This window comes from Amblyomma mixtum, chromosome 1 (assembly GCF_055824585.1).
Source record: "Amblyomma mixtum isolate Tamu chromosome 1, ASM5582458v1, whole genome shotgun sequence".
In the NCBI taxonomy this organism is placed as follows: domain Eukaryota; kingdom Metazoa; phylum Arthropoda; class Arachnida; order Ixodida; family Ixodidae; genus Amblyomma; species Amblyomma mixtum.
Genome location: NC_143012.1, coordinates 319,462,868 through 319,484,863, shown reverse-complemented (window position 1 = coordinate 319,484,863; position 21,996 = coordinate 319,462,868). Strand labels below are relative to the sequence as shown.

Below are 21,996 nucleotides of genomic sequence, written 5' to 3'. Positions count from 1 at the left end.
GCACATGCGCTGATCCAGGTTGTGAACTTAGAAAAGGCCAGTGAAGCACAAGCCCGAGTTGCTTCACTCTGGATGCGTTTCTGGTTATATCAGGCTCGATAGTACTTTAACTGGCAGTGCAGCCTTAGCGTTGCACATTTAATACAAAATACAGGTACTTGCATATTGCACAGTTTAAAAAACACTTTGTATACTATATAGCTAGTTGGTAGTGAAAATTGGAGCATAGATTGCACTTTTAAGGTCTGTTTCATGAAGTAACGCATTTCTCATCGGCACGTGCCTAACACACCAGTCCATTCTGCTGGCTGAACTCTCGGTCCTGAGAGCTGACCTTAGCAGTAATAGCATTTATCCAATTCTGGTGCATCATCTATGCTAATACCACCACCAAATGAAGTACCATATGAAGCAGACCTCGTACTGCCATTTCCATGCGAAATTTAAATGTGAGGAAAGCTGATGTGTAGAGTAAAGTGACCAGACGTCCCGATTCAGGTGAGACATGTCCCTCTTTTGTGGGCCTGGTCCTGCTGTCCCACCAGCATGCTTGTGGGATGGCGTTTTGTCCCGCCTTCGCTACACTGGCTACACGCGCTCTGCCTAGCTCCACAAACCAGCCTAAATAATGGCAAAAACAAGCCATTGCCAGGCGGCTCGCGGAAAAGCGCTCGCAATGGCGAGTCGCGTCTTTTCTCGTCCTTTTCTCGAACTATAGCTAGATCTAGCCACAAAAACTTTTAGTGTTGGCTAACTAGTGAGCCGAAGTTAAATCCGGGTACAAAAATTGTTTGCCTATGCTATAGTTATGCGTTTGTCCACGCTCTTCCCTCCGCATGCTTGCGTTTGCTTGTTCTAATGCTTCTTTGTTGCACCAATGATAATGCCTGAATGGAAGTGCAAGTTCAACGGAGAACTGGGTAAACAGTTCCTATTCCTGAAGAAAGTGAAGTCGGAGTACGATGTCCGCTGCGAGAAATGTGGAAGAGACTTTTCCATCGCCCGCATTGGACGTCTTGAAATTTTAAAACACATAGGCACCGTGAAGCACAAGCGGTATATGTCAGCTGCTGCGTCTTCCATTGTACTGAAGAAGCTTCTCAGGCAAGAACATGCCCCCCCCCCCCCCCCCTTAATGTCCCCCTTTGGGGCCAGAAGAATATGGTCACTTTAGTGTAGAGGAAAGAATTCGGAAGTGTGCTGTTTGCTGTGGAAGTAAGTATGCTGTTTGCTGTGTTTAGGAAATGCGCTGAAGGGTTTGCCAAGGTGGAGGAGCACGCCCTGCTTTTGGCATGACTTGTGCGTTGGGATGTTCCGAGTACAGCTGCATAACACTCCGAGATAAAATGATGATGGCAGTTTTACAGTATAGCCCTGTTTGCTGCAAATCGGTGGTGTTGCTAGCGTGTCGCCCTTTTCCTTTTCTTCCAGTGCTTGGCACTCTCGCTGTGCTTCACTTCAGTGTTGCGCTTGCTCCATACCATACGGCAAATAATTCACGAAGTAAATCGCATTAGAAATCCACTTAGTGTATATATTTACATGTTCATATTAATAGGGCCTGAGAAACAAGCCACAGAATAAATCCGTGAAAGGATGATTACTGCATAGAGTAATTATGCACTTCCCTACCACCAAGTAAAGTTTTGGCTGAAGCAGTTAGCCAGTCGACTGAAGATGACCACCATTTAGGACGACTGGTCAGAGCATCTTCAAAGGAAGTGTGCCGTAATGTGCATGCTGCGATTTTTAAACATTGTTGGTATTGTAGCTCATGAATTGGGAATTTCAGTAGGCATGGTTTCCAGTATCATTCTTGATGTTTGGATGTTCTGAAAGGTCAGTTCCGTTCAAGAGCCATCAATGTTAACGTCTGAGCAGAAAGCAGATCGCCAGCAAATAGGCAGGAGAATTTAGACATGCTTAGGAAAAATTCAGGAGACTTTTATCCTTGAATTGTTGTGGGTCATGAAAGATGCATCTATAGTTACGAGCTGGAGTTGAACAAGAGTCAATGCAGGAAAGCACTAGGGTCTCTAAAGAAATTTCCTGAGCAAATTTCGGCTGGAAAGTATACGGCAATAGTCTTCTAGGATATAGGAGGCATTTCATTACCAAAATTCATGCCACAGAAGATGGTGACTGGAGGCACTTGTGGCTTCAATAATGAAGGTAAGCAGAAGAAGCGTAACACCTTGGCAAGTTGTTGGCAAGTGCTTGCGGCCAATGTGTTGATGGCAATGCTCCAAATCGTATGTCTTTCAAATCAAGCTGGTGTCTGGAAACATGGGTTCATATGGAGCTCAACTATTCACCCTGCAGTTCAAACCTAGGCTCGGTGTTGTTTCTTCTTTCGTAACCTCATGAAATTTCCGTGTGGGCAAAAATTTCATGATGCTAATGCAGTGAAAGAGGTGGTAACAAAGTTCCTGAAGCACCAAGATGTCTTGTATTGTGAGAGCAACCATAGGAGGGAAAAATGGAATTCATCATCATCATCATTAGCCTGACTATGCCCACTGCAGGGCAAAGGCCTCTCCCATGGAATTAGTGGGCTGATTTTCAGCAGGATTACATTCATAAGTAGTAGGTAAAACTTTCTCTGAAAATTTAGCTTTCACGTTCCGGTAGATAACTTACTGAACAGACGTCACATTACCCTGGGCAGGAACTAACAAATGTACAAAATGTGACGGAACTTGGTGAATGAGTGTGTATGGGGCAAAAATACGAAAAACGGAAAAATAAACATGAGGGCTACAAAGCTGCTGATCATTTTTTCAATGTGGATGCTTTTTGTCTGTTCGCTTTGAACAGATAATCCTGCAAGGCCTAAGGACCTAGATGATTCACTGTAGATGTAAAGTAGTTTTTGATAGGCTTCAAATTACAACCTCCTGCTTCTTGGATATCCTCAAAGATATCTGCGGGTCTAGTGAAAAGATTGTGCAAGATAAAAAAAAAATCCCACCGAAGGATTAATTCTGTGCTGCAGCTGCACCCTCTTAAGCTTAGCACCCAGTGCGGACTGGACCTTCCGTACCGCCTAGTGATGCCACTGCTGCAAATATCTAAATTTGAGCATTGAGGAATAAGTTCTATTATAATTTGATTGCTGCAAGCCTCTTTCAAGGTGTGAAGTTTGTGAGATAAGCTTTACCGGAAAGTGAACGACCATACCTGTGCAGAGGTTTCGGGGAACATCACATACCATACTGGAGCAGTGCTTGTAATACTTGGTCTTCCACTCTAATTTGTAGTGCACAAACACACTGGTCGCAAAGATGTTAGTTCACGGTGTACATGTAATAATGGCCAGTACATAACGGCATGATTAGTGCATCTGAAATACTAATCGGGTTGTTTGTTTCTGAAAATAGTGCTTGCTAAAAGAAACTGGCACTACTAGGAGCGATATGCTTTTTCAAAAAAGACGCACTAGAATGTGTGGTCACCGAAGGCGATTTTTAATTCTTGATACTAGCTACAAAGACATTCATTTTTTTTGTCAGTGTCTGCAGAAAAATCAATTGGTTCTGGTTCCATGCAAACTATAGTTGAATACAACTCAAGAATGCAGCGGAACACTTCCGTCAAAGGAGGTCCTCTAGCCAACAGCATCAACCGATTGTCACGATGTCATGGTTAATCCCGTTGCAATATCACTAGTGCGACAGCGCAAGAGATGGCAAGTGCAGCGGGATTAACCTTGGTTTGACAGGATTAACGACAGTGTTGTAACAACCACCAGATGTAATTGGCTAATGCCTGGATGGCCTTCTTTCAGGGAAGTTTGCCGCCAAATTCTTGAGGTATGTCTGACTATAATACTCTATTTTAAAGTTGTTAGCATGCTTTCTTTTAAAGAAGTTAATTATTTACTTAGTACTTCCTCAAGAACAGCATGACTGAACTGCTTTGGAGCAACAGACAGTTGTGGAGGTGTGGCTGATGCATATTGTGAATGAAAAATGGGGTACGACACCAGACATGCAAGGCAGCACAGGTGTTACCTTTCAACCGATAGTTTTACGAGACTCTCTGCTTATTCAAACAGTGCGATAATTTGTGCCATTCAACTGCTGTAGGAATGATGCACCTGTTAAAAAATGGGGGAGTAGAACTATTTAAAAAACTTGAGGGGCTTCTTAACCACATTGTTGAAGGAAGGGCGATAGCATTCAGATTGCCTGCTATGGAGTATATAATGAGTGTTCATTGTTCTTGCGATATTCCCGCTAATACTCTGGTTGGAACTAGTTCTAGTGCCCTTATATGATATGCATGAGTCACCTTCTAGAATGTTCCGGTACCTTCAATTGAATTATCCTATGGGATTGCACTAATCCGACCCACTAATCCACCTTTATTTTTTGGGGTGGACCTATTTTAAAAATTTTCGTAGAGCTCAGATTTTCAAATTTGGGGGCACCCTGCGATGGGTCCACTGGCAATCACATGGTGCTGATGATGTCACGACCTTCTCAATCACATTCGTAGATCGTGAGATGTCCTCATGCAACCATTGGAGCAGGGATGCACCATTTAAAGGGACACTGAGGAGAAATTGAAGTTGACTTGCATCGACAGAATACCAGCTCCTGATTACAAAAACGCCATTCATACTGACAACAAAGCTCCTGTAACTTAGAAAAGAGCAAGAACCAAAATACAGGTATCGCCGCCACAGGCCAAACTCGCAAGTACAAGCTTCATGGCGTCAAAGCACAAAACAGTGTTGCTAGAACCAATAGTTCTAGCAACACTAGGACACGAGAAGCTACGAATCACTGAGGCGCAGCAAATGCATGCGCAAATCTCCTTGACGTCGCCAGATGGCGCCACGTACCCGATAGCTACGCGCGCTCATGCAGCGCCGGGACCAATCAGCGCTTGCTCTCAGCGGTATGGGGGCTCCCGGTATTCCGCTAACGGTAACAAGGTACGCGTACGGTATGCTAAAGGCGTCTATTTGCGAGAACTTCGTTGACGACTTCGAGAACGGGATCCATTGTAACGCTGGCAAAACGCCGGTGCAAATGTAAACGAAGCGACGGCCGCAATAGCCGATAGATGCCTTCAACGTGCGGCCGGCGGTAGCTTTCTTTTCGGCTGCTGCTGGGCCGCACTGATGGCCGCCAGAAATCACGGAGTCTGCGTTACGTCATGTGAATGTCATGTTTCACGTCACTTAGTTCTGTGTCGTCATAGCAGAATCCCAAGTTTGAATCAGAGCGGCGGGAAAAACTATTTCAACTTCTAATCCAAATTTCTTAGAAATAAATGCATCTTTCGCTGCCGGCCAAGTGGCAACAAAGCCATGAAATGCCGAACTATCGGATTTTGCTATAAAAAAAATATTAATAGAGCTCTCCTCAGTGTCCCTTTAAGCGATGCGTCACTGCCTCGGCAGGTGGCTGCTTCATACACAGCCATTGGTGGGGCTTGTAAGATCCAGGTTGCTCTTCCCAAGCAAGCTCTCATGACAAATCGTTAACTCAATTGCCACCTGCAACAGTGGGGCAGCCTGCTCACAATCCAGTGAGTAGGTTGCCACTTACCATGGTGGGCAGGTTGTGATGATGTCACAAGGTCACATGACCTCCCTCGACCGATCAGGGAATTTCATGACAGAGGAGCCGGAAGTTTTCTGTTTGACAACAATCCAAATGCTATCGCATTTAAAGACTGGAGTATATCAAAGAACTACAGCTTAAATGTTAGTCCTAGCTGCATTCTTCCCCTCCAATTAATGTCCTCCTTGTGCTCAAAAACTGCAACATGCTTTGGCACAGCAAAACACTTTCAATTAGTAAAATAACAATGTCCTTTCAAAAGCATGACATAACAAACCTTTATTAACAAAAATCACACACCAGGGTCAGATCACTGCAGAGTGCGCAAAGAAACTACTGAAAGGTGACGTGCCTGTAAGTGAATATATTACAAATGGTGGTCCTCCATTTATCTCAGCTCTCTCTTTCTTATCGGCCAGAATTTCCACCTCCTTGGCCTTCTGGATTTGAGGCACCCGAGATGAGGAGAAAGATGAGCAGTGGCATAATGTACATCCACTGGAATGTAAAGAGAGGAGTATTTGCATGATAGAATGTTAGCTTAGGCAAATGAAAAAAAAAAGGAAACAAAGCCTTGGTCCCACGATGTGTGCGAGAACATATGGTATAGATCAACTGTTTCATGGCACACGAGAAACTGAATGTCTGAATCTACGACAAAGCTTACAGCCAACTGATGAAGAGCCATACAGTTTAAAATAAAGCTTTTCACACACTGCTGCATAATTACAGCTACTTACAGGTACTGTAATGAAATCAGGTTTGTATATGTATTTCTGCTTCCTGTATTCAAAGATATAAATATATCTCAATTACTTATAAGAAAATAACTGAAGCCTAATTAGGCAATTTCTTACGGGTCATTAAGGCACTTTCCCTCAATATTTCATGGTTGCTAGTGATATTGAGCTGCAGCCAAAGACTTGTCATTTGGAGCTATGCTATTTATATTACTGTTGAGACACATCATCTTATAAAAATATTCAATTATGTCAAAGAACCATAATTATGAAATATAATTAGGTGACATTATGGTTCACGAAATTCTATATGTTTGACTCAGCAATAAAAAAAATAGCATAGCTCCATAGAGTAGTTATTCCTTAATTCAGTGGTATAAGATTCTTTGAAAGTGCACCACAAAAACATAACGAAAACTTTCGTAAGGCTAGTCATGTTGGCAAAAAAACACGAAACTGAGAAAACCACATTTGAAGTGCGTGAGCCAGCCATTTGCACATTGTTTTAGAGGCCTCAGAAAATGGCAGAATGTGGACATTCCAAGAACATTTCACAATAGTGAGTAACACTAGAATGTAGGGAAGAGCACCAGCTTTTGAACAAAACCAAGATAGCGGCCATCAGCGACGCGGTCACTGGAAGCGACAGACGAGAAGTTCTTCTGCATTTCGCTCCAAAATCGCTATTTCCGTGCTTCAGAAGCGATAAGTACATATATTTTTAGCAGTTGGAGGTCGAATTAGACCTTGAAAGCTTGTAGGCAGGTACTTTAGAGTGCATTAAACCCAAATATGTCTTTTTTGCTAAATCGAAATTTTTGCATTTTTTTTTACCACTTCAAGACCCATGCCTCCCCTTAAGAAAAGGAACGTAAGTGGCTTAACTAAATTCATAGCTATGTGTGCCACTGAGCACAGGAAGAGACTTACATATTTGGCAAAAAATGATCGATTATCGGCATTTTCTCCACGTGCTCTTTCTGCCTTTTCTTGTTCCAGGCGTCGAATATATGTTTGTGTGTCTGGCCTGCAAAGAAATAAACAAATGAGGGTGAGAAATTACAACACAGGAAATGTAGTCAATACAAGGCACTGAACCATGACCAGCACACCGACTCTTTTCTTGTGTTTCCTTGTATTAGCTAGCACCTGACTGGAGGTGGAGGATGGAGGTGAATACCATTTGCGTACGTGGGTACTACTTTTACCGCCGTAAATACAAACTGGGTCTGTAAAGCTCTAGATAGTTGCTTTGACGTCACAGTGGCCATTACGTAAGCAGACCAAGAGCACGGCGAAGACCCATGCATTAGTCAAACCTACTTATCACCACCTCCGTCTACTTGCAATGTGGAGGTTATGTGTGGTTTACTACGATGGGAAGCAACTATTCGTGTGAGCCACCTATCGGCAATACAGTGAGCAATCCTTGTTTCTCATTCTTACCCTGGGGCATTGTTGACTACTGATACAGCCAGAGTGGTGTTGAAGTTCACCAGCTTATGGTCTGGAATGTGCAAACCAGTGCACTGCTGGCCAATGAAGTCAGACACCCCGAGTAGAGCGCCAGATCGATCCAGCGTCACTGTGAAGTGGTCCTTCAGCTCAGACTCGTAGAGGGAACACTGCCACAAGAAAAACAAGCCTAATTAATTGCTGATCATGGTATCAACATTGCACAGTAAGGTTTGGGCCAGACAGGTAAGCACATGATTCTAAGACATGGCATGGGAGTGCAACAGCTGAGTGTAGGAAAGCACTATTCGAGATTAGCATTCTAAGGCAGAATTAAATGAGCATCATTTGTTCGGAGTAAGCACACTGGGACGAAGTGAGAAATGTGTGATGCAATAGACTTTCAATCACGTTAGGGACTAGTGAGGATGTTAACCACCCCAAAACAGCATCTGCTGTGCAAGGCTCAATACTGCTCGAGTTGGAAATCGGCTCACAGCTTTTGCAAATGATGACACAACGGGAGAGGCGTCATTCTGGTCGTGGGCAACCCGCAATCTGTACAGACCGTTTTGTTCCGAAAGTATCTGCGAAGAAGAGAAGACAAAAATGGGCTTGCTGCAGAAAAAAGTTTATTTAACTGTATTAGTGATCTGAAAAGTCAAACTCGACGTATACTGACCCTTAGCTTGGCCACATCGGAATCCGAAAGCGGCGTCTGGTGAAAAACGCTTTCGGATGGTCGGGCAAGAGGAACAGAGAGGACACCTCTCGTAACGTACTCGATCTCGGAACCTAAAATACAAAACCGGCAAAAACAGCTGCGTTACATAAGGTACTATTTTCGCTCAAAGGCTAGCGACGTTCATCGATTCGAAGCTTTTTACGTACCATAATCAAAAGAGTGGGACACTGTGAAAGTCAGTTGCTTGTCTTCTATGTCATTCTGCAACAGCAACAGCACCAATGTGAACACGATTGCTCATAACCGGGATAGACAGTGGACCGCTTTCGCACGGTATGAGTAAATGATAAACATTGAAAAACAGCTAAAATAAACGTAATATGAGGCACACTAGCAATCAGCGATTCCACGAAAAGAAGGAGATCTTACCGCACGAACGCATCGCGCTACAACGATAAAAATCGTGGTTGTTAGTAGGAAGTTGCCCATTTTCTCATAACCACCACTGCCGATACTGGATTGGATACGAACCTGTCTGGTGTTGACTAAGACGCAGCTGGTGGCCAACCTTCAATAATTCCTAGGCCGAGTCTGATTCTTGTGGCCTGTCTTAAAGGCAGTAGGACGTGGGCCGTTGCCCGCACAAGCACTTCTTGCGGCGTAGTATTAGGTCGAGTGGGATGATAATACGAGGGTATTATTGAATCGCAAGAGAGGCACTACTTCGTGGCGTAATTTTTATCTAAAGTTCATTTTTGAAACAGCGCAACAGAGACGGGACGTGGAAACTGAGGGGCAAAGACAAACAGGCACTGACTAACAACTGGGTTTATTGAAAAAAAAAAACACAAATATATAGACGGAGTTAGGAAAGATTAATCGCCACCATAGTCAACTCATGCCACATGTGAAGCCAGATACCCAATCTCCCCTTCGGAAAGGGCGACCGATGGGCAACTAATGCACGTTGCGCCTTTCTCACGTATAAGAAAAGCTTCAATCACTTCTCGCGTCATCTTATCACAATGGCGGAACACGATATTGGTGTTCTTATAGTCGAGGGTACATTTGCATTTCTTGCAACGGAATGCACCTTTAGCGAGAGGGTCTCCTTCAGATTTTCTTTTTTCGTAATCTTTTTCGTGTTGACATTTGCACTTCCTGCAGTGGACCGCCACGTGTGACAGGGGGTCTTTTTTTCTGGTGTTCTCATGTTCCATGAGTCGCTTGTTGATGCATCTTCCTAGCTGTTTGGCCAATATATGTGGCGCCACACGAGAAGGGAATTTTGTATACTACCCCTACCTCGCAAGGTACATAAGGGGAAACATGGCGCACCTGACAAGCCCTTTTGTTTCCCTCCTGCCTCTGCCTTACCTCTTTGCACATCCTGCCTAATTTCTTCGGGGCAGAACAGGAAGATGCATCAACAAGCGACTCATGGAACATGAGAACACCAGAAAAAAAGACCGCGGTGGCGGTCCACTGCAGGAAGTGCAGATGTCAACACGAAAAAGATTACGAAAAAAGAAAATCTGAAGGAGACCCTCTCGCTAAATGTGCATTCCGTTGCAAGAAATGCACCGATTATAAGAACACCAATATCGTGTTCCGCCATTGTGATAAGATGACGCGAGAAGTGATTGAAGCTTTTCTTATACGTGAGAAAGGCGCAACGTGCATTAGTTGCCCATCGGTCGCCCTTTCCGAAGGGGAGATTGGGTATCTGGCTTCACATGTGGCATGAGTTGACTATGGTGGCGATTAATCTTTCCTAACTCTGTCTATATATTTGTGTGTTGTTTTCAATAAACCCAGTTGTTAGTCAGCGCCTGTTTGTCTTTACCCTTCAGTTTCCACGTCCCGTCTTTGTTGCGCTGTTTCAAAAATGAATACGTACCAACTTGCCCAAATTTCTGCTTTATCTAAAGTTGCGCTACGCTCCCAGGCGCACGCAGTCAAGACATGCTATGAAGCACACGGCACAAAAGAGAATTGATTTGATAATTTATTTGTCTATAAATAATGCCTTTTTACAAAAACAGTTTTTGTTGCAGCATAAATGTGATCTGACTAGGCTAAACTGAAGCAGTTCTTCAACAGGCGCTGCACAATTAATCAGTGGATCAAAATCCAATTGCTTGGGGCGTTGTAGGCCAACAAAATTGGACAATGCAGCAGCAAAGAGATGCAGTCACCTGTGGTCAATAAAGAAGAAGAATTAGGCAAAAAAACACTGAAGTTTGTATGTGCGAGTAAATTTGGACACAACGAAGGATGTACCAAAAATTAATGAAGATAAAGATAACTACATATATAACTAATGCTTAGCTTTTATGGTAGCATTTATGTTACAAAAGGAAGGCAGAAGCTCTCATGTAGCGAAAAACTGCTTCCCACAGATACCAGCCAATACAACAAGGTGACGGGCATTTGATGAGGACAAGAAAGAGGGATGTTTACTTCGAACAAAACTCATCTAAAAATGCTGAAGAACAGTAACAGCACTTCTCGTACAGCAGAGACGTCATATCCAATAATTCCTTTTCAAATACCACACTGTGTGGTATGCTCCTAAAGCATACCAGCATAGTGGTATGCTTCTAAATACTTCTTTAAGTGCTTTTCAAAATTCACTGATGCAATTAAATAAGTTACACAAAAAATAACTGATACTCATATAACTATGCACTGGAAACAATTAAGACATTCCACTTGCTAGAATAAATAGCTTAAAAATGCCCCCGTCAGAACATGAGAATGCTTTGTACATGCAAACCAGTCATGAAAGCAAGTAAAGATTTAAAAATGAGAGTAGCGCTCCAAGCAGATACTGACATGTAGTAAAACCAATAAGGTTTTCTGTTTGGTTTGGTTTATGGGGTTTTAACGTCCCAAAGCGACTCAGGCTATGAGAGACGCCGTAGTGAAGGGCTCCGGAAATTTCGACCACCTGGGGTTCCTTAACGTGCACTGACATCACACAGTACACGGGCCTCTAGAATTTCCCCTCCAAAGAAATTCAACCGCCACGGCCGGGATCAAACCCGCGTCTTTCGGGTCAGCAGCCGAGCACCATAACCACTGAGCCACCGCGGTTTTCTGTGCCATTGAGGGACATGTCCTTCCCAAAATATGCAAAAGGCCTGCCACAGTGGCTCACTGGCTTTCCCATTCAGCTACTGAGCTCAAGGTTGTAGGAATAAATTCCACCCAAAGCAGCTGCATTTCTGTGGAGGCAAAGCAAACTAAAAAACAAAAAAAAAGAAACACCCATGTGTTGTGTGATGCAAATGCATGATAAAGAGACCCAGCGGTTGAATTTAATTTGGAGCCTTCCACTATGGCATTTCTCATAGGCCATGTGGAGCTTTGAGGGTTAAACCCCTCACACCAACTTACTTACCATCAATGTGGAAAGGGAATACTGAAAGGAACTATTTTTATTTACCGTTATCCACAACTTGTATCCTATGGTTAATATAAACAATAAAATTTCTCACTTCTCTGATCACAAGCCTGTGCTGCATTCAGCTTTACAGACACAAAAATTTGCCCACATGGAAACGTGCACTTTGTTAGCATTGCAACAACTGCCAGACTATCCACACTAACAATGCAATTTGCACAGCTATGTGGTTCGCTACTACCAAATGCAACTCATTTTACAGCTAAATGTGTCGAAGCTAGCATAATGGTATGAAGCTGACAAGATATGACAATGACTACGATGATGACGATTTATTGCCTTTGCTCAAGGTAAACAAGGAAAGGCATAAATGCTTAACCCTTTACCTCTCAAACTGTTTTGCGAAAAAAAATGATGAAAAAGGCACATTTTTTTATTGTTCTATTTGGTTCTATGAGAAAAATAAAGGACAGAAGCAGCGAAAAACTTAACTTCATTTACACATAAAACACTAAAACAAAAGATTAAAAATATAACAAGGAGTTCGGCTTCACTGCAAATCTCTTTCAGGAGTTTGTGGGTGTGCCTAAAGTGATTGTCCGGACAGTTCACTTTCACACGTTCTTATAATAAAGACAAGTGGTTAGAAGTAATTACTTCAGTGAAAGAGGTGGCCTGAAAGCTAAAAGGCTGCATTAATATGGTACTCTCAAAACAGGGTACTGCGTACAGCGCCACACCATAGTCTTTGCACCACGCCCAAGTTCCCTTTCGGGTGATTTTTGTCTTTTTATCCTCTGACCAGTCAAAGAAAATGAAGCAGCGACATGTAGGTACCGCAGAAAATGTAATGCCGGAAAAATCAGCGCACATTTGGTAAGCCGGCGTGGTGCAGAAGGGATCTTGTCGGCGCGCGCCACAGACGATTAAGAACCTTGGAGAAATTAACCTCAACTGTCAAATGAGAGCGCATAACCTTGAGCATACTTTGTGATGCCCTCTCCACTTCGCTCATGTGCAGTGGTGCCATGTCAAAGAGAAGGAAAGGGTCAGTTTCTCTGACGCCCAGCCATGGACCAGCTAGGGAGCATGTGATGGCAACATCGTGATCCTTCGGTCGTCGAACTGACGTAGAGCCGGTGAACAAATTGCATTTATATGTTTGCGTCTCTCCTGTGTTAGCACACTGTCATTGAAAGGTCTTTTTTTGCACTGTAGCCTCTCTCTGGTGTTACTTTGCATGCATTGCATTGTTTTGTAGATCACTACGTATGTGCTGTTACGAGTGATTAGTATTCCTCTGTATAGTCGCTTTGCTTCATAAAGCTTGTTTCGTTGCGAGCCTTTGACTCCAATCCGTTCTTTTGCTTGCAACCGGCGAAAGCTGGGCACCAAACAACCACAACCCTTTGTCATCCGGTACCTTGTTCCTGGCTAAGCTTCTCACACTGAGTCGAGGGCATCTCCTTTGAGACTGGAACAGCTACTCCTATACACTCTAACGGTGTCTCGGAGTGCACACAACAAATGCGCATTGGTGACAGATACCAAACGACCTGGTGCCAAATATCATCGGACACATGTATGTTCTTATTTAGGCTGTGCGGCGAAAGGTTGTCAGCCATCTGAATCCCCACTACGTTCAGCCCGAAGTCCATGTACACCTCCTTCCCACCTCTAAATGAAAAACATGGAGGTGAAAGAGGGGGATTGTCGATATTGCCCCTCGTCCACTGCCAGCATGCCAAAACACTGATGTCTTCAAAATCCGTTGATTCCAAAGTGAAGCACAACAGCTTAGTGACATCACTCTTACTAACAGAAAACGGACTGATTTCGGCTTCTGAATCTGCAGAAACATCGACACACTCGCATGTTTTTTGGCCAGACTCGTCCGCACGGTACTAGTTCCCACTGCAGGTGACCATATCTATTAGTGTGTTATTAGTATTCAAATTATTTTAGGCTTAATTTGGCAGCCCATCAAGTTTTTATTTTTTTTTTCTTTAGCATCATATGTTTACAGCAACGTATCCTAGAAGCACTAGGGGCAATCATGTGTGTTTTTACTATGGGGTTGGAACCTGCATGAGCAACAATGTGCCTAGCTCCTCTTCGAGAGGAGTGGTACAAACATGTGTGGACAAGCCCAGCTCACCTTCGGCAGTGAAAGGGTTAAAGGGACATCAAAGTAAAACTGAAGCAACCACTCTAATCAAAAACGGAGCTTTATAAACTAGAACATCTGCTGCAGTGGCTCAGTGGTTAGGGCGCTTGGCTACTGAGCCGGAGTTCCCGGGTTCGAATCTAGCTAAGGCGGCCGCATTTCGATGGAGGCGAAACGCAAAAGGCGCCCATGTGCTGTGCGATGCCATTGCATGTTAAAGATCCCAGGTGGTCGAAATTATTCTGGAGATAGTGCATGTCCTTAACACCGTGTGAGTGGGAACATGTTTAATGAGTGTTTAATGATGTGTCTTACTGGCTTGCCCTGCAAAAAAGTACCTTCAATATTTGTGGAGACTTGTATCCAATCTTGTAGCCACAGCACCATGTCTCGCTTGCTCAAGCCCATTGGATTAAAGCCACGGAGAAAGCATGCCTGAACCAAGATGAAGGCCAATATCAGTTACGGGAGTAAAAACAAACTTTTATACAGTGCACACTGTAGACAAGAAATGAAAGTAATAAAATAAGGTATGTACCCATCGAAGCTCAGAAAGATCCATTTGGCCAAGCCCTTCTCGTGCCATAGCCAAATCCATCTCCCGGACAAAGCCACCATGCTTCCATAGGCGTCGCTTCCTGCCAAGGAAGAACGTACTCTTTCCATGAATCCTGCAAAGTGCTACCTGAAATGCAGACCAAGACAGCAATGGCAAATGGCTCTCAACAAGAGTACTATCTCATATACCTTGCTTATACCCTTACCAGGTGATTTCTGCTCAGGCTTGACAAAGAAAGGGGTTTTGCGGAAAAGTACTGCTTGATAGCCAAGACTTCCGCCACTGTTGGATGTGTTCCACTCCCGAGCTGGAGGAAGGAATAAATGAGTTGCAGAAAATCACCTATGTATGCTTTTTGATAGCAGGTACATATTTAGCTTGGACTTTCTGGGCTATATGGAAAATAACAGGTTAGGCCTAAAAATTGCCTACATTTGCATGCAAAGCAAGTTTTAAGGAGCTTGAGTGTAGCTTCCTCCCTTAAATTGCCATTCTGGAAATGGTAATAAAATTACAAATGTGAAGAAGTGAAACAACAAGGCTATGTTGCTGGTTTTATTTCATTTCTCTATCATTTACAGTGACAGCAAATGCAGGGATGCCCAAAGCCTTGTATGGTGCCCACTTGGGTCACGCTTCTTGTACCTGTGAATATTGCCTCACCGGAGCCAGTAGGTAGCCATTTTATGATACCCGTTAGTGACACTTCCCGTCTTGACAATACTGCCTCCCCCCCAACGGTATTAATTAGCATCTGAAGGAGTTATGAAACGACTGACTAAGGACATATTAGGTGCACTGCCACTCTATCATAAACAGCAAAATAAAGCTCACTCCACGATTATATCTGTGATGACTGTGTAGCGAACCCATTGCTTTCCCTGTCACATACCTTGTACAACAGTGTAAATGCCTTCATAGTTTGCTTGTCTTTTGCCCTGTTTACAGGATAAATCTATACCAACCTGCCCAAAATGCCGGTCTTACTAGTCAAAGCTTTCGCCTTTCTTCTCATTTTCTTCCCGTCATCCCAATAGCAAGAAATACACAGTTAAGGAACAACAGTTACTGAAGTAAAAGAAGCCAATACCACACCACACTGCAGCTAACAGTGAATATTGTGCTCAAATGCCCCGTGCTATTTAGTTCACCTCACGAGTGAATCGAAGACCCAAGGAGCTTCAGTGGATCGAGGATGTCATGGTGCCATTTTTTCTTTGCTAGTCCTTTCTTTTGTCCCTTAATTCAAATTCTAAATACCTAAAAAAGTGGTCAAAGTGTTAGAGAAATGACTATTTACTGATAAAAGAAAGAATAGAATGTGTCAGAATTTGTCAAAGCTTTAACTCAGTTGTGGCTGCTCACAAAATACTGTGCACCATAGAACTTCACTGTGAATATGAATAGAGATTACCTTGTGAAATACACTGAGTAGCGTTTTGCCCTCTTCTCCTTTGGGGACCTTGGACTGAAGGTGACGAAACACACTACGAAAACTGTAGACCTGCATTAAAGAACCACAGCTGTCACTTGTACCCGCTGATAAGACCAAGGATATTCACAAAGTCAAGGGCAGGGTGGTACCTTTTTTTTCTGTGCTGCCACAGAGTAGTCAACGCGCTGCTCTAGGCTCCAAAATTGCCAGGTCAGCAGCTGCCTTGGAAAAAGATAGCTGCAGGAAGTGACGGACAATTGCAACACAAAAATATCACAGTCTGGCAAAGAGCAGTAATCAATCAAGAGTGGTGTCTGCTGAAGCATAAAAATAACGACAGCTTTTGAAAAAAAAAATCATCACCACTGCCATGCAAATCCCATCCACTGCAGGACGAAGGCCTCTCCCATTGCTCTCCAATTATCCCTGCCTTGCACCAGCTGCAGCCACCACAGCGAAGCAAACTTTCTTGTCTCTTCACCTGAATGTTGGCTATGTTTTTCTTCCCCCAGGATCCACTTTGATATCGTAACAGACAATAAGTTGTGTTGGGACCGGTTCCAGTGCATTGGGTCCTCCTTCATGTGTTTCTCTGAATTTTTGTCTCCTTGATTCTCTCACTGCCAGTGCTGAAGTCAGTGGTTATGCACGTTACCTCCTGTCTGTCTTGTGTGTTTTTGTGCTTGATTATTGTCTCAAGATGTTTGTTAGTTAGTTAGTTATATTGATTTTAATGGCGCAAAAGCAAACGAGGCTATGATGCGCCAAACACAAGGTTGGAGTTTTTGTTAAAGGTGAAGCTTTCTATACTTAGAGTTTGTTTAAAACGCTGGCTTCCTTGAGAAACCTAAAAATACATGAGATGTCAACCAGTGCACGATCGCCTAAAAGTAACATGGGGTGTAATGGAAGTCTTTCCCTATAAAATGTTGTAAAATATTTCTTTCTTAGTTCTTCTAGTTTGACACATGAAATTAAAATGTGGTTCACTGTGAGTTCGGCACCACACATTTCACAGAGAGGTTTGTTTTGTTTGGTTAGCAGAAAGCTGTGCGTGAGGTGGGTGTGTCCAATGCGGAGCCGACATAAAATAACTTCGGTAAAACGTTCTTGATCCCTACATGACTGCCATTCCCCTAAAATTGGCTTCACATAATGTAGTTTGTTGTTTACGTGCTCTTGCCATGCAGCCTGCCACTTATTTTTGAGTTTACTGTTTATAAATTTTAAACAATCCCTGTGCGGTACGTTCACTTGCTTTATTTGGCCATTCCGGGCTTGTGCAGCGCATACATCTGCTTTCTCATTACCTAAAATTCCAACATGGCTAGGAACCCAGCAGAATTTAATGTTATGCTTTTGTTTTGTGATTTTAACTATGTTATGTATGATGTTTCCTATTATAGGTTCAGCTGCATTTCTGGAGTGCAGTGCTTTAAGCATACTCAGGGAATCGGTGTAAATGATGCTATTTTTGATATTCTCTCTTACTATTTTTTCTACAGCTACAAAGATGGCATAACACTCAGCAGTAAAAACCGATGCGCATTCTGGTAGTCGCATTATCTGTTTATTTTTTCCTTGGATTACTGCACTTCCAACATGACTTTCTGTTTTTGAGCCATCGGTATAAAATTCAATGTAGGTGTCATACTTTTCTTGTAGTGCAAAGAATTCCTGTAATATGTACTCATTTGGCGTTTGCTTTTTATCTAAATGTGTCATCGTGAGGTCACATACTGAAGGCAGGCTGTACCATGGTGGTAAATGTTCATTCCTTTGTGCAATATTCGGTAGGGCATCTAGTACTGTTAGCTCTTCACATTTATCTTCAAAGCGCAGTAGTAATGGCCTGATAGAATGTGGTTTGTTGATGAATAATCTTTTAGATGGGCACTTGGTGACAACTGGATGGCAGAGATGTTTCGGAAGAGAACGGATTTTTAAGACATATGAGCATGTAAGGGCGATTCTTCGATCCTCAAGAGCGGCTTCATTAGTTTCAACGTAAAGGCTAACTACTGGTGATGTTCTGTATGCTCCAGATGATAGGCGCAGACCAAGATTATGAATGGGGTCTAATCTTTTTAAGTAGGATGCTCTTGTCGAACCATATACTATGCACCCGTAGTCCAGCTTGGAGCGCACCAGAGAGCGATATATTTGTAAAAGGCTTGCTCTATCAGACCCCCACCGCTTCCGTGAGAGCACTTTTAAGACATTGAGGGCTTGAGATCAAGATGTTTGTTCACCAATTAGACTAGCCTTCACTCATCAGTTATATATTCGCCGAGTTACACGCTGTCACTCAAGTTGCTTCCCTTGCTTAATTTCTGTTATGATAACATGGCCTCGAGTCTACTGCTCTCTAATCCATGTTGCCCTCTTTCCACCTCTTAAAGCTTGTCCTTAATTTATTTGCAAGCTTTCTGTTAGCCCTAAAGTTCCAGCCACGTGGATGAGTACTGGCAGGGTGCAACAGTTACAACCGTTTCTTGAGGAATATTTGTAACACTGCTTTTCACATGCATTTCAACCAGTTTTTATTCTCCTGATAATTCCTTTCTAATGATTTGGTTCCACTGGTGCTACTTGGCCTCAGCAGATGTATTCCCTTACTACTGCCAACACCTCACTATCTATCGTAAACTTTTGCAATGTTCCTCGTACTTTTGAATGTCCCATAACTTTTCTTAATAATAACTTCAAAACCTACCTTTTCACATTCTCAATTTAATCAGTTTAAGTCTTCAAGCACATTCTGAAGTTGAACTGTGAACCATTTGGCAGGGCAATATCATCCGAAAATCTGAGACTGCTAAGGTTTTCTCTCTGAATTCTTGTAGCTAGTTAGTCAGAATCCAACCCTCAAAATACACCTTATAAGCAAGTAGTAAATAAAAGGAAAGAGACTGCATAATATTGAAAAAAAAAATAATAAAGTCTGAATTTGCGGAAAGTTGATGCTATCACTATTAGAGGATAAAGATCAAACAGACCAACTAATAGCTTGGCCTATCTAATAGGAAGTGTTCACTAGGGAATGTTTACAGTATGGTTAAGGTAGCAGACAGTGTTTAAGGTGTATCCACAGCAACCTGTAAGCTTTACATGCTGCCATGACGCTAGACATCGAACCACTGAATAGTCTGGCACCTTGAGGTAAATCTGTTCTGAAGACTTTGCTTTACAGAAATATTGCAATGCACTAATCAACAGCACACTGCTTAAATACTATCCTTGTGCATAGAACTGGCCAGCCAATGGGATCTAAAAGCACATAAGAATGATTCTGCATTACCCTGTCATTGTATGAATCAAAATTACTATTCATCAGCTCTGAATATCATCAAACACATGAAAGAACAGGAGACACGGAAGCCCAGAGCTCATTCGAACAGCTGAAATCTTTATATTATGTAGCAGACATAAACACCACTTTTTGACTCATAAATAATTTTCTATGGGCATTTTCCCATTCCCTTCTCTTAGCAAACTTACAAAATGACAATTCTTGTTATAAGTCTTGCTGTTGTCATTACAGAACAAAGCTGCATCCAAAAACTAAAATATAAAAGGTACTACAATGCCAAGGGAACGATGAAAATGTGCTGTCATAAGTACTGTTGCTTGCTTACATAAGGGGGAACATGAAGAAGTTTGTTCCAGGCAGGGATATCACCAACAGTGTGGGTGCCACCTTGAGTATATCACGAGGAACCTGGAAAGGCATGAAAAATTTCTACTTGCTGAGTTGATAAGATGAACTTGCCTTCCAGCCATGTGGCAAGCAACCATTAATTATTTTGTAAACTGATATACCATAGCTGTTTGCTAAAGAGCTGTTCAATTAAAATTTATAAAATCAAGTTAAAAAATTAATATTGAACTTTAGTTATCTAACAAGCCATAATACCATCGGTATGACTGATGTGGCAAATTTAGTACCCGATGATAATGGCCTCCCCACCTTCCCATTCAAAAGGGAGCACCATATAAGTTATAATCCCAGGCAAAGAAAGAAAAAAAGCTTTGTGCTTTCTCACGGTAGACTCAGTTGCTGAGTCCAGCCATTTCGTTTGATAAATTTACTTTGCTGAGAGCGTACCTGCCAAGAGCGCTGCCTTTTTTAAACTGGTACAATGAAGTAAAACATTATTCAAGACAGAAAGGGTGTACAAAAATAGGGGCTGCCCTCTTTTACACACCAGCATGCTCAAAACAAACTTGCACAAAATGAATTGTGCCCTGTAATGAACACAAGCATTTTTATGAAAGCAATCAACGCAATCAAAGCAATTATACAAATATAGCCTGTATAAAAAAAACTGAAATACAAGTTCACACCTTCAAATCAAAAGCGCTTTTATTCCTCTTGCTGTTTTGCTTCTTTGCAATTCAAGCTTAGTGAGAGCAGATTATCTGTGACTATTCAAGCAAGACAGGAACTCTCAATGGCCTTGCTCATGGCTTTCACCTTCAACCCTAAACACCCAACACTAAACATGCACATTACCTTTTTTCAAATGTATGGTACCTTATCATTGGAGACTAAGCACACTAAAGCATAGCTAAAGAAAGTAATCCTATACCCTTTAACATAGATAAATCCGTTCAGTTGAACCCCATACCACTCACAGTAAATAGGTGCTATGGGGTGATAATTGGGCCATCGTTCCATTGTTTTGCTGTGAAAGCCTGCTTATGCACAACAAACCATTAACAAACTACACGATATATCAAACAAATCCTTGCACATCCTGGAGCTTTCTTCAAATGGGTCTCATTGTGCTGTAAAGGATGCTAAATGGCTGCAGTCAATTCTTGTCATTGTTTTTTTTACCAGAAAAAAAAAAGCAACATGTGCACATATAAGCATTGGCTGCTTGAGACAAGAGCATTCCTCCATTAGTATTTGAGTTCTGTCTGCACTCAGGATGTTTAGAGTTACCAGAGGAACAAACCTGGTAGTACAGCTCGAGCTCTTTCCTGGAAAGCTCTTGCACGGACTTCCCAGCTCTCAAGTCTTGGGATATCTTCATGTAATTCCGAACATCTTGGTAGAGATCCCTTGTGCCTGTTAAGAATTATTTATGCATGTTGAGGTAAGGATTAGGTGACTTAAGGATCTTCCCTTGCGCAACGGGAAAGAATGATGCGAAATAAAAGACGGCGTTTCAAAGGAAGCACTCGTTATTTATAGTTCTAACATGTTGCATTCCAAAAGCTTGAATGAAGGCTTGAAGGTTAAAGAGATGGTGCAATAATGATGCGCAAAACGTAGTTAATCATGCAGTGCATCATCGCTTCGCTTATCTAATTCAACTATCAACAGAAAAAATGAAGAAGAAAGTTACGGCGGTGGCACCTTGCGATGGCGAAAACTACTATGAGTGTCCCGCTTGAACAGGGAACCAAATAACAGCACTTGACAACAGACCACAGCAATGGATAAAGCAGCACGCTCGACGCGGGAACTTACCAACTAGGAACACTTGATGAAGGCGGTACGCCACGGGGAATTTTTTCAATATTTTATCGTATCCTTCAAGAAAAAACTTGAATTTCGATATCACATACTGTCCTGTTTTGGCTAACGGTTTGACGATGGTGCTTGGAGACTGCTTCGACGAAGCTGAGCTGGCCCTTGAAATTGGTCCTGCAATTCTGAAATATACAATCAGAAGACGGTAATGTTTCAAAGAAATTATTGCGAATGATATTAAAAATTGCGTCAATGAATCGTACACGACACTTCATGGCAAGATCTTGTCAAGCATGATATAACTCCAACACAGTAAGCGAAATGTTCTAACTGAGTACAACAATAAAATCAAAGAAATATAGATAGCATTGGGATACCGGCAATGAGCGGGCGCAATTCTGATGCGGCCGAAACCATAGCGCCCATTCCGAAACAGCCAGCACGGCGCCGCCATAACGCAGAGCGAACTACAACGCGGCACAAAA

The 21,996-nt window shown here is 42.5% G+C and overlaps 2 protein-coding genes across 2 annotated transcripts; both read right to left on the bottom strand.

Annotated features, from left to right (window-relative positions):
* Positions 1-5,836: 5,836 nt before the first annotated feature.
* Positions 5,837-9,007, bottom strand: EMC10 (ER membrane protein complex subunit 10). Its single transcript, XM_089586802.1, has 7 exons — positions 8,886-9,007; positions 8,663-8,717; positions 8,454-8,566; positions 8,269-8,358; positions 7,763-7,941; positions 7,247-7,343; positions 5,837-6,074 (listed from the first exon to the last, which is right to left on the bottom strand). The coding sequence occupies exons 1-7, from the start codon at positions 8,943-8,945 to the stop codon at positions 5,985-5,987; spliced, it is 684 nt and encodes a 227-aa protein (XP_089442928.1). The 5' UTR covers positions 8,946-9,007; the 3' UTR covers positions 5,837-5,984.
* Positions 9,008-10,451: 1,444 nt separating this feature from the next.
* Positions 10,452-21,971, bottom strand: LOC149372634 (LETM1 domain-containing protein 1). The gene is made up of 10 exons (XM_089567174.1): positions 21,889-21,971; positions 21,509-21,693; positions 20,991-21,103; positions 19,665-19,747; positions 16,176-16,263; positions 16,006-16,095; positions 14,797-14,898; positions 14,571-14,717; positions 14,371-14,467; positions 10,452-10,654 (listed from the first exon to the last, which is right to left on the bottom strand). Exons 1-10 carry the CDS (start codon positions 21,963-21,965, stop codon positions 10,575-10,577), a joined length of 1,062 nt encoding a protein of 353 aa, XP_089423300.1. The 5' UTR covers positions 21,966-21,971; the 3' UTR covers positions 10,452-10,574.
* Positions 21,972-21,996: the final 25 nt, after the last annotated feature.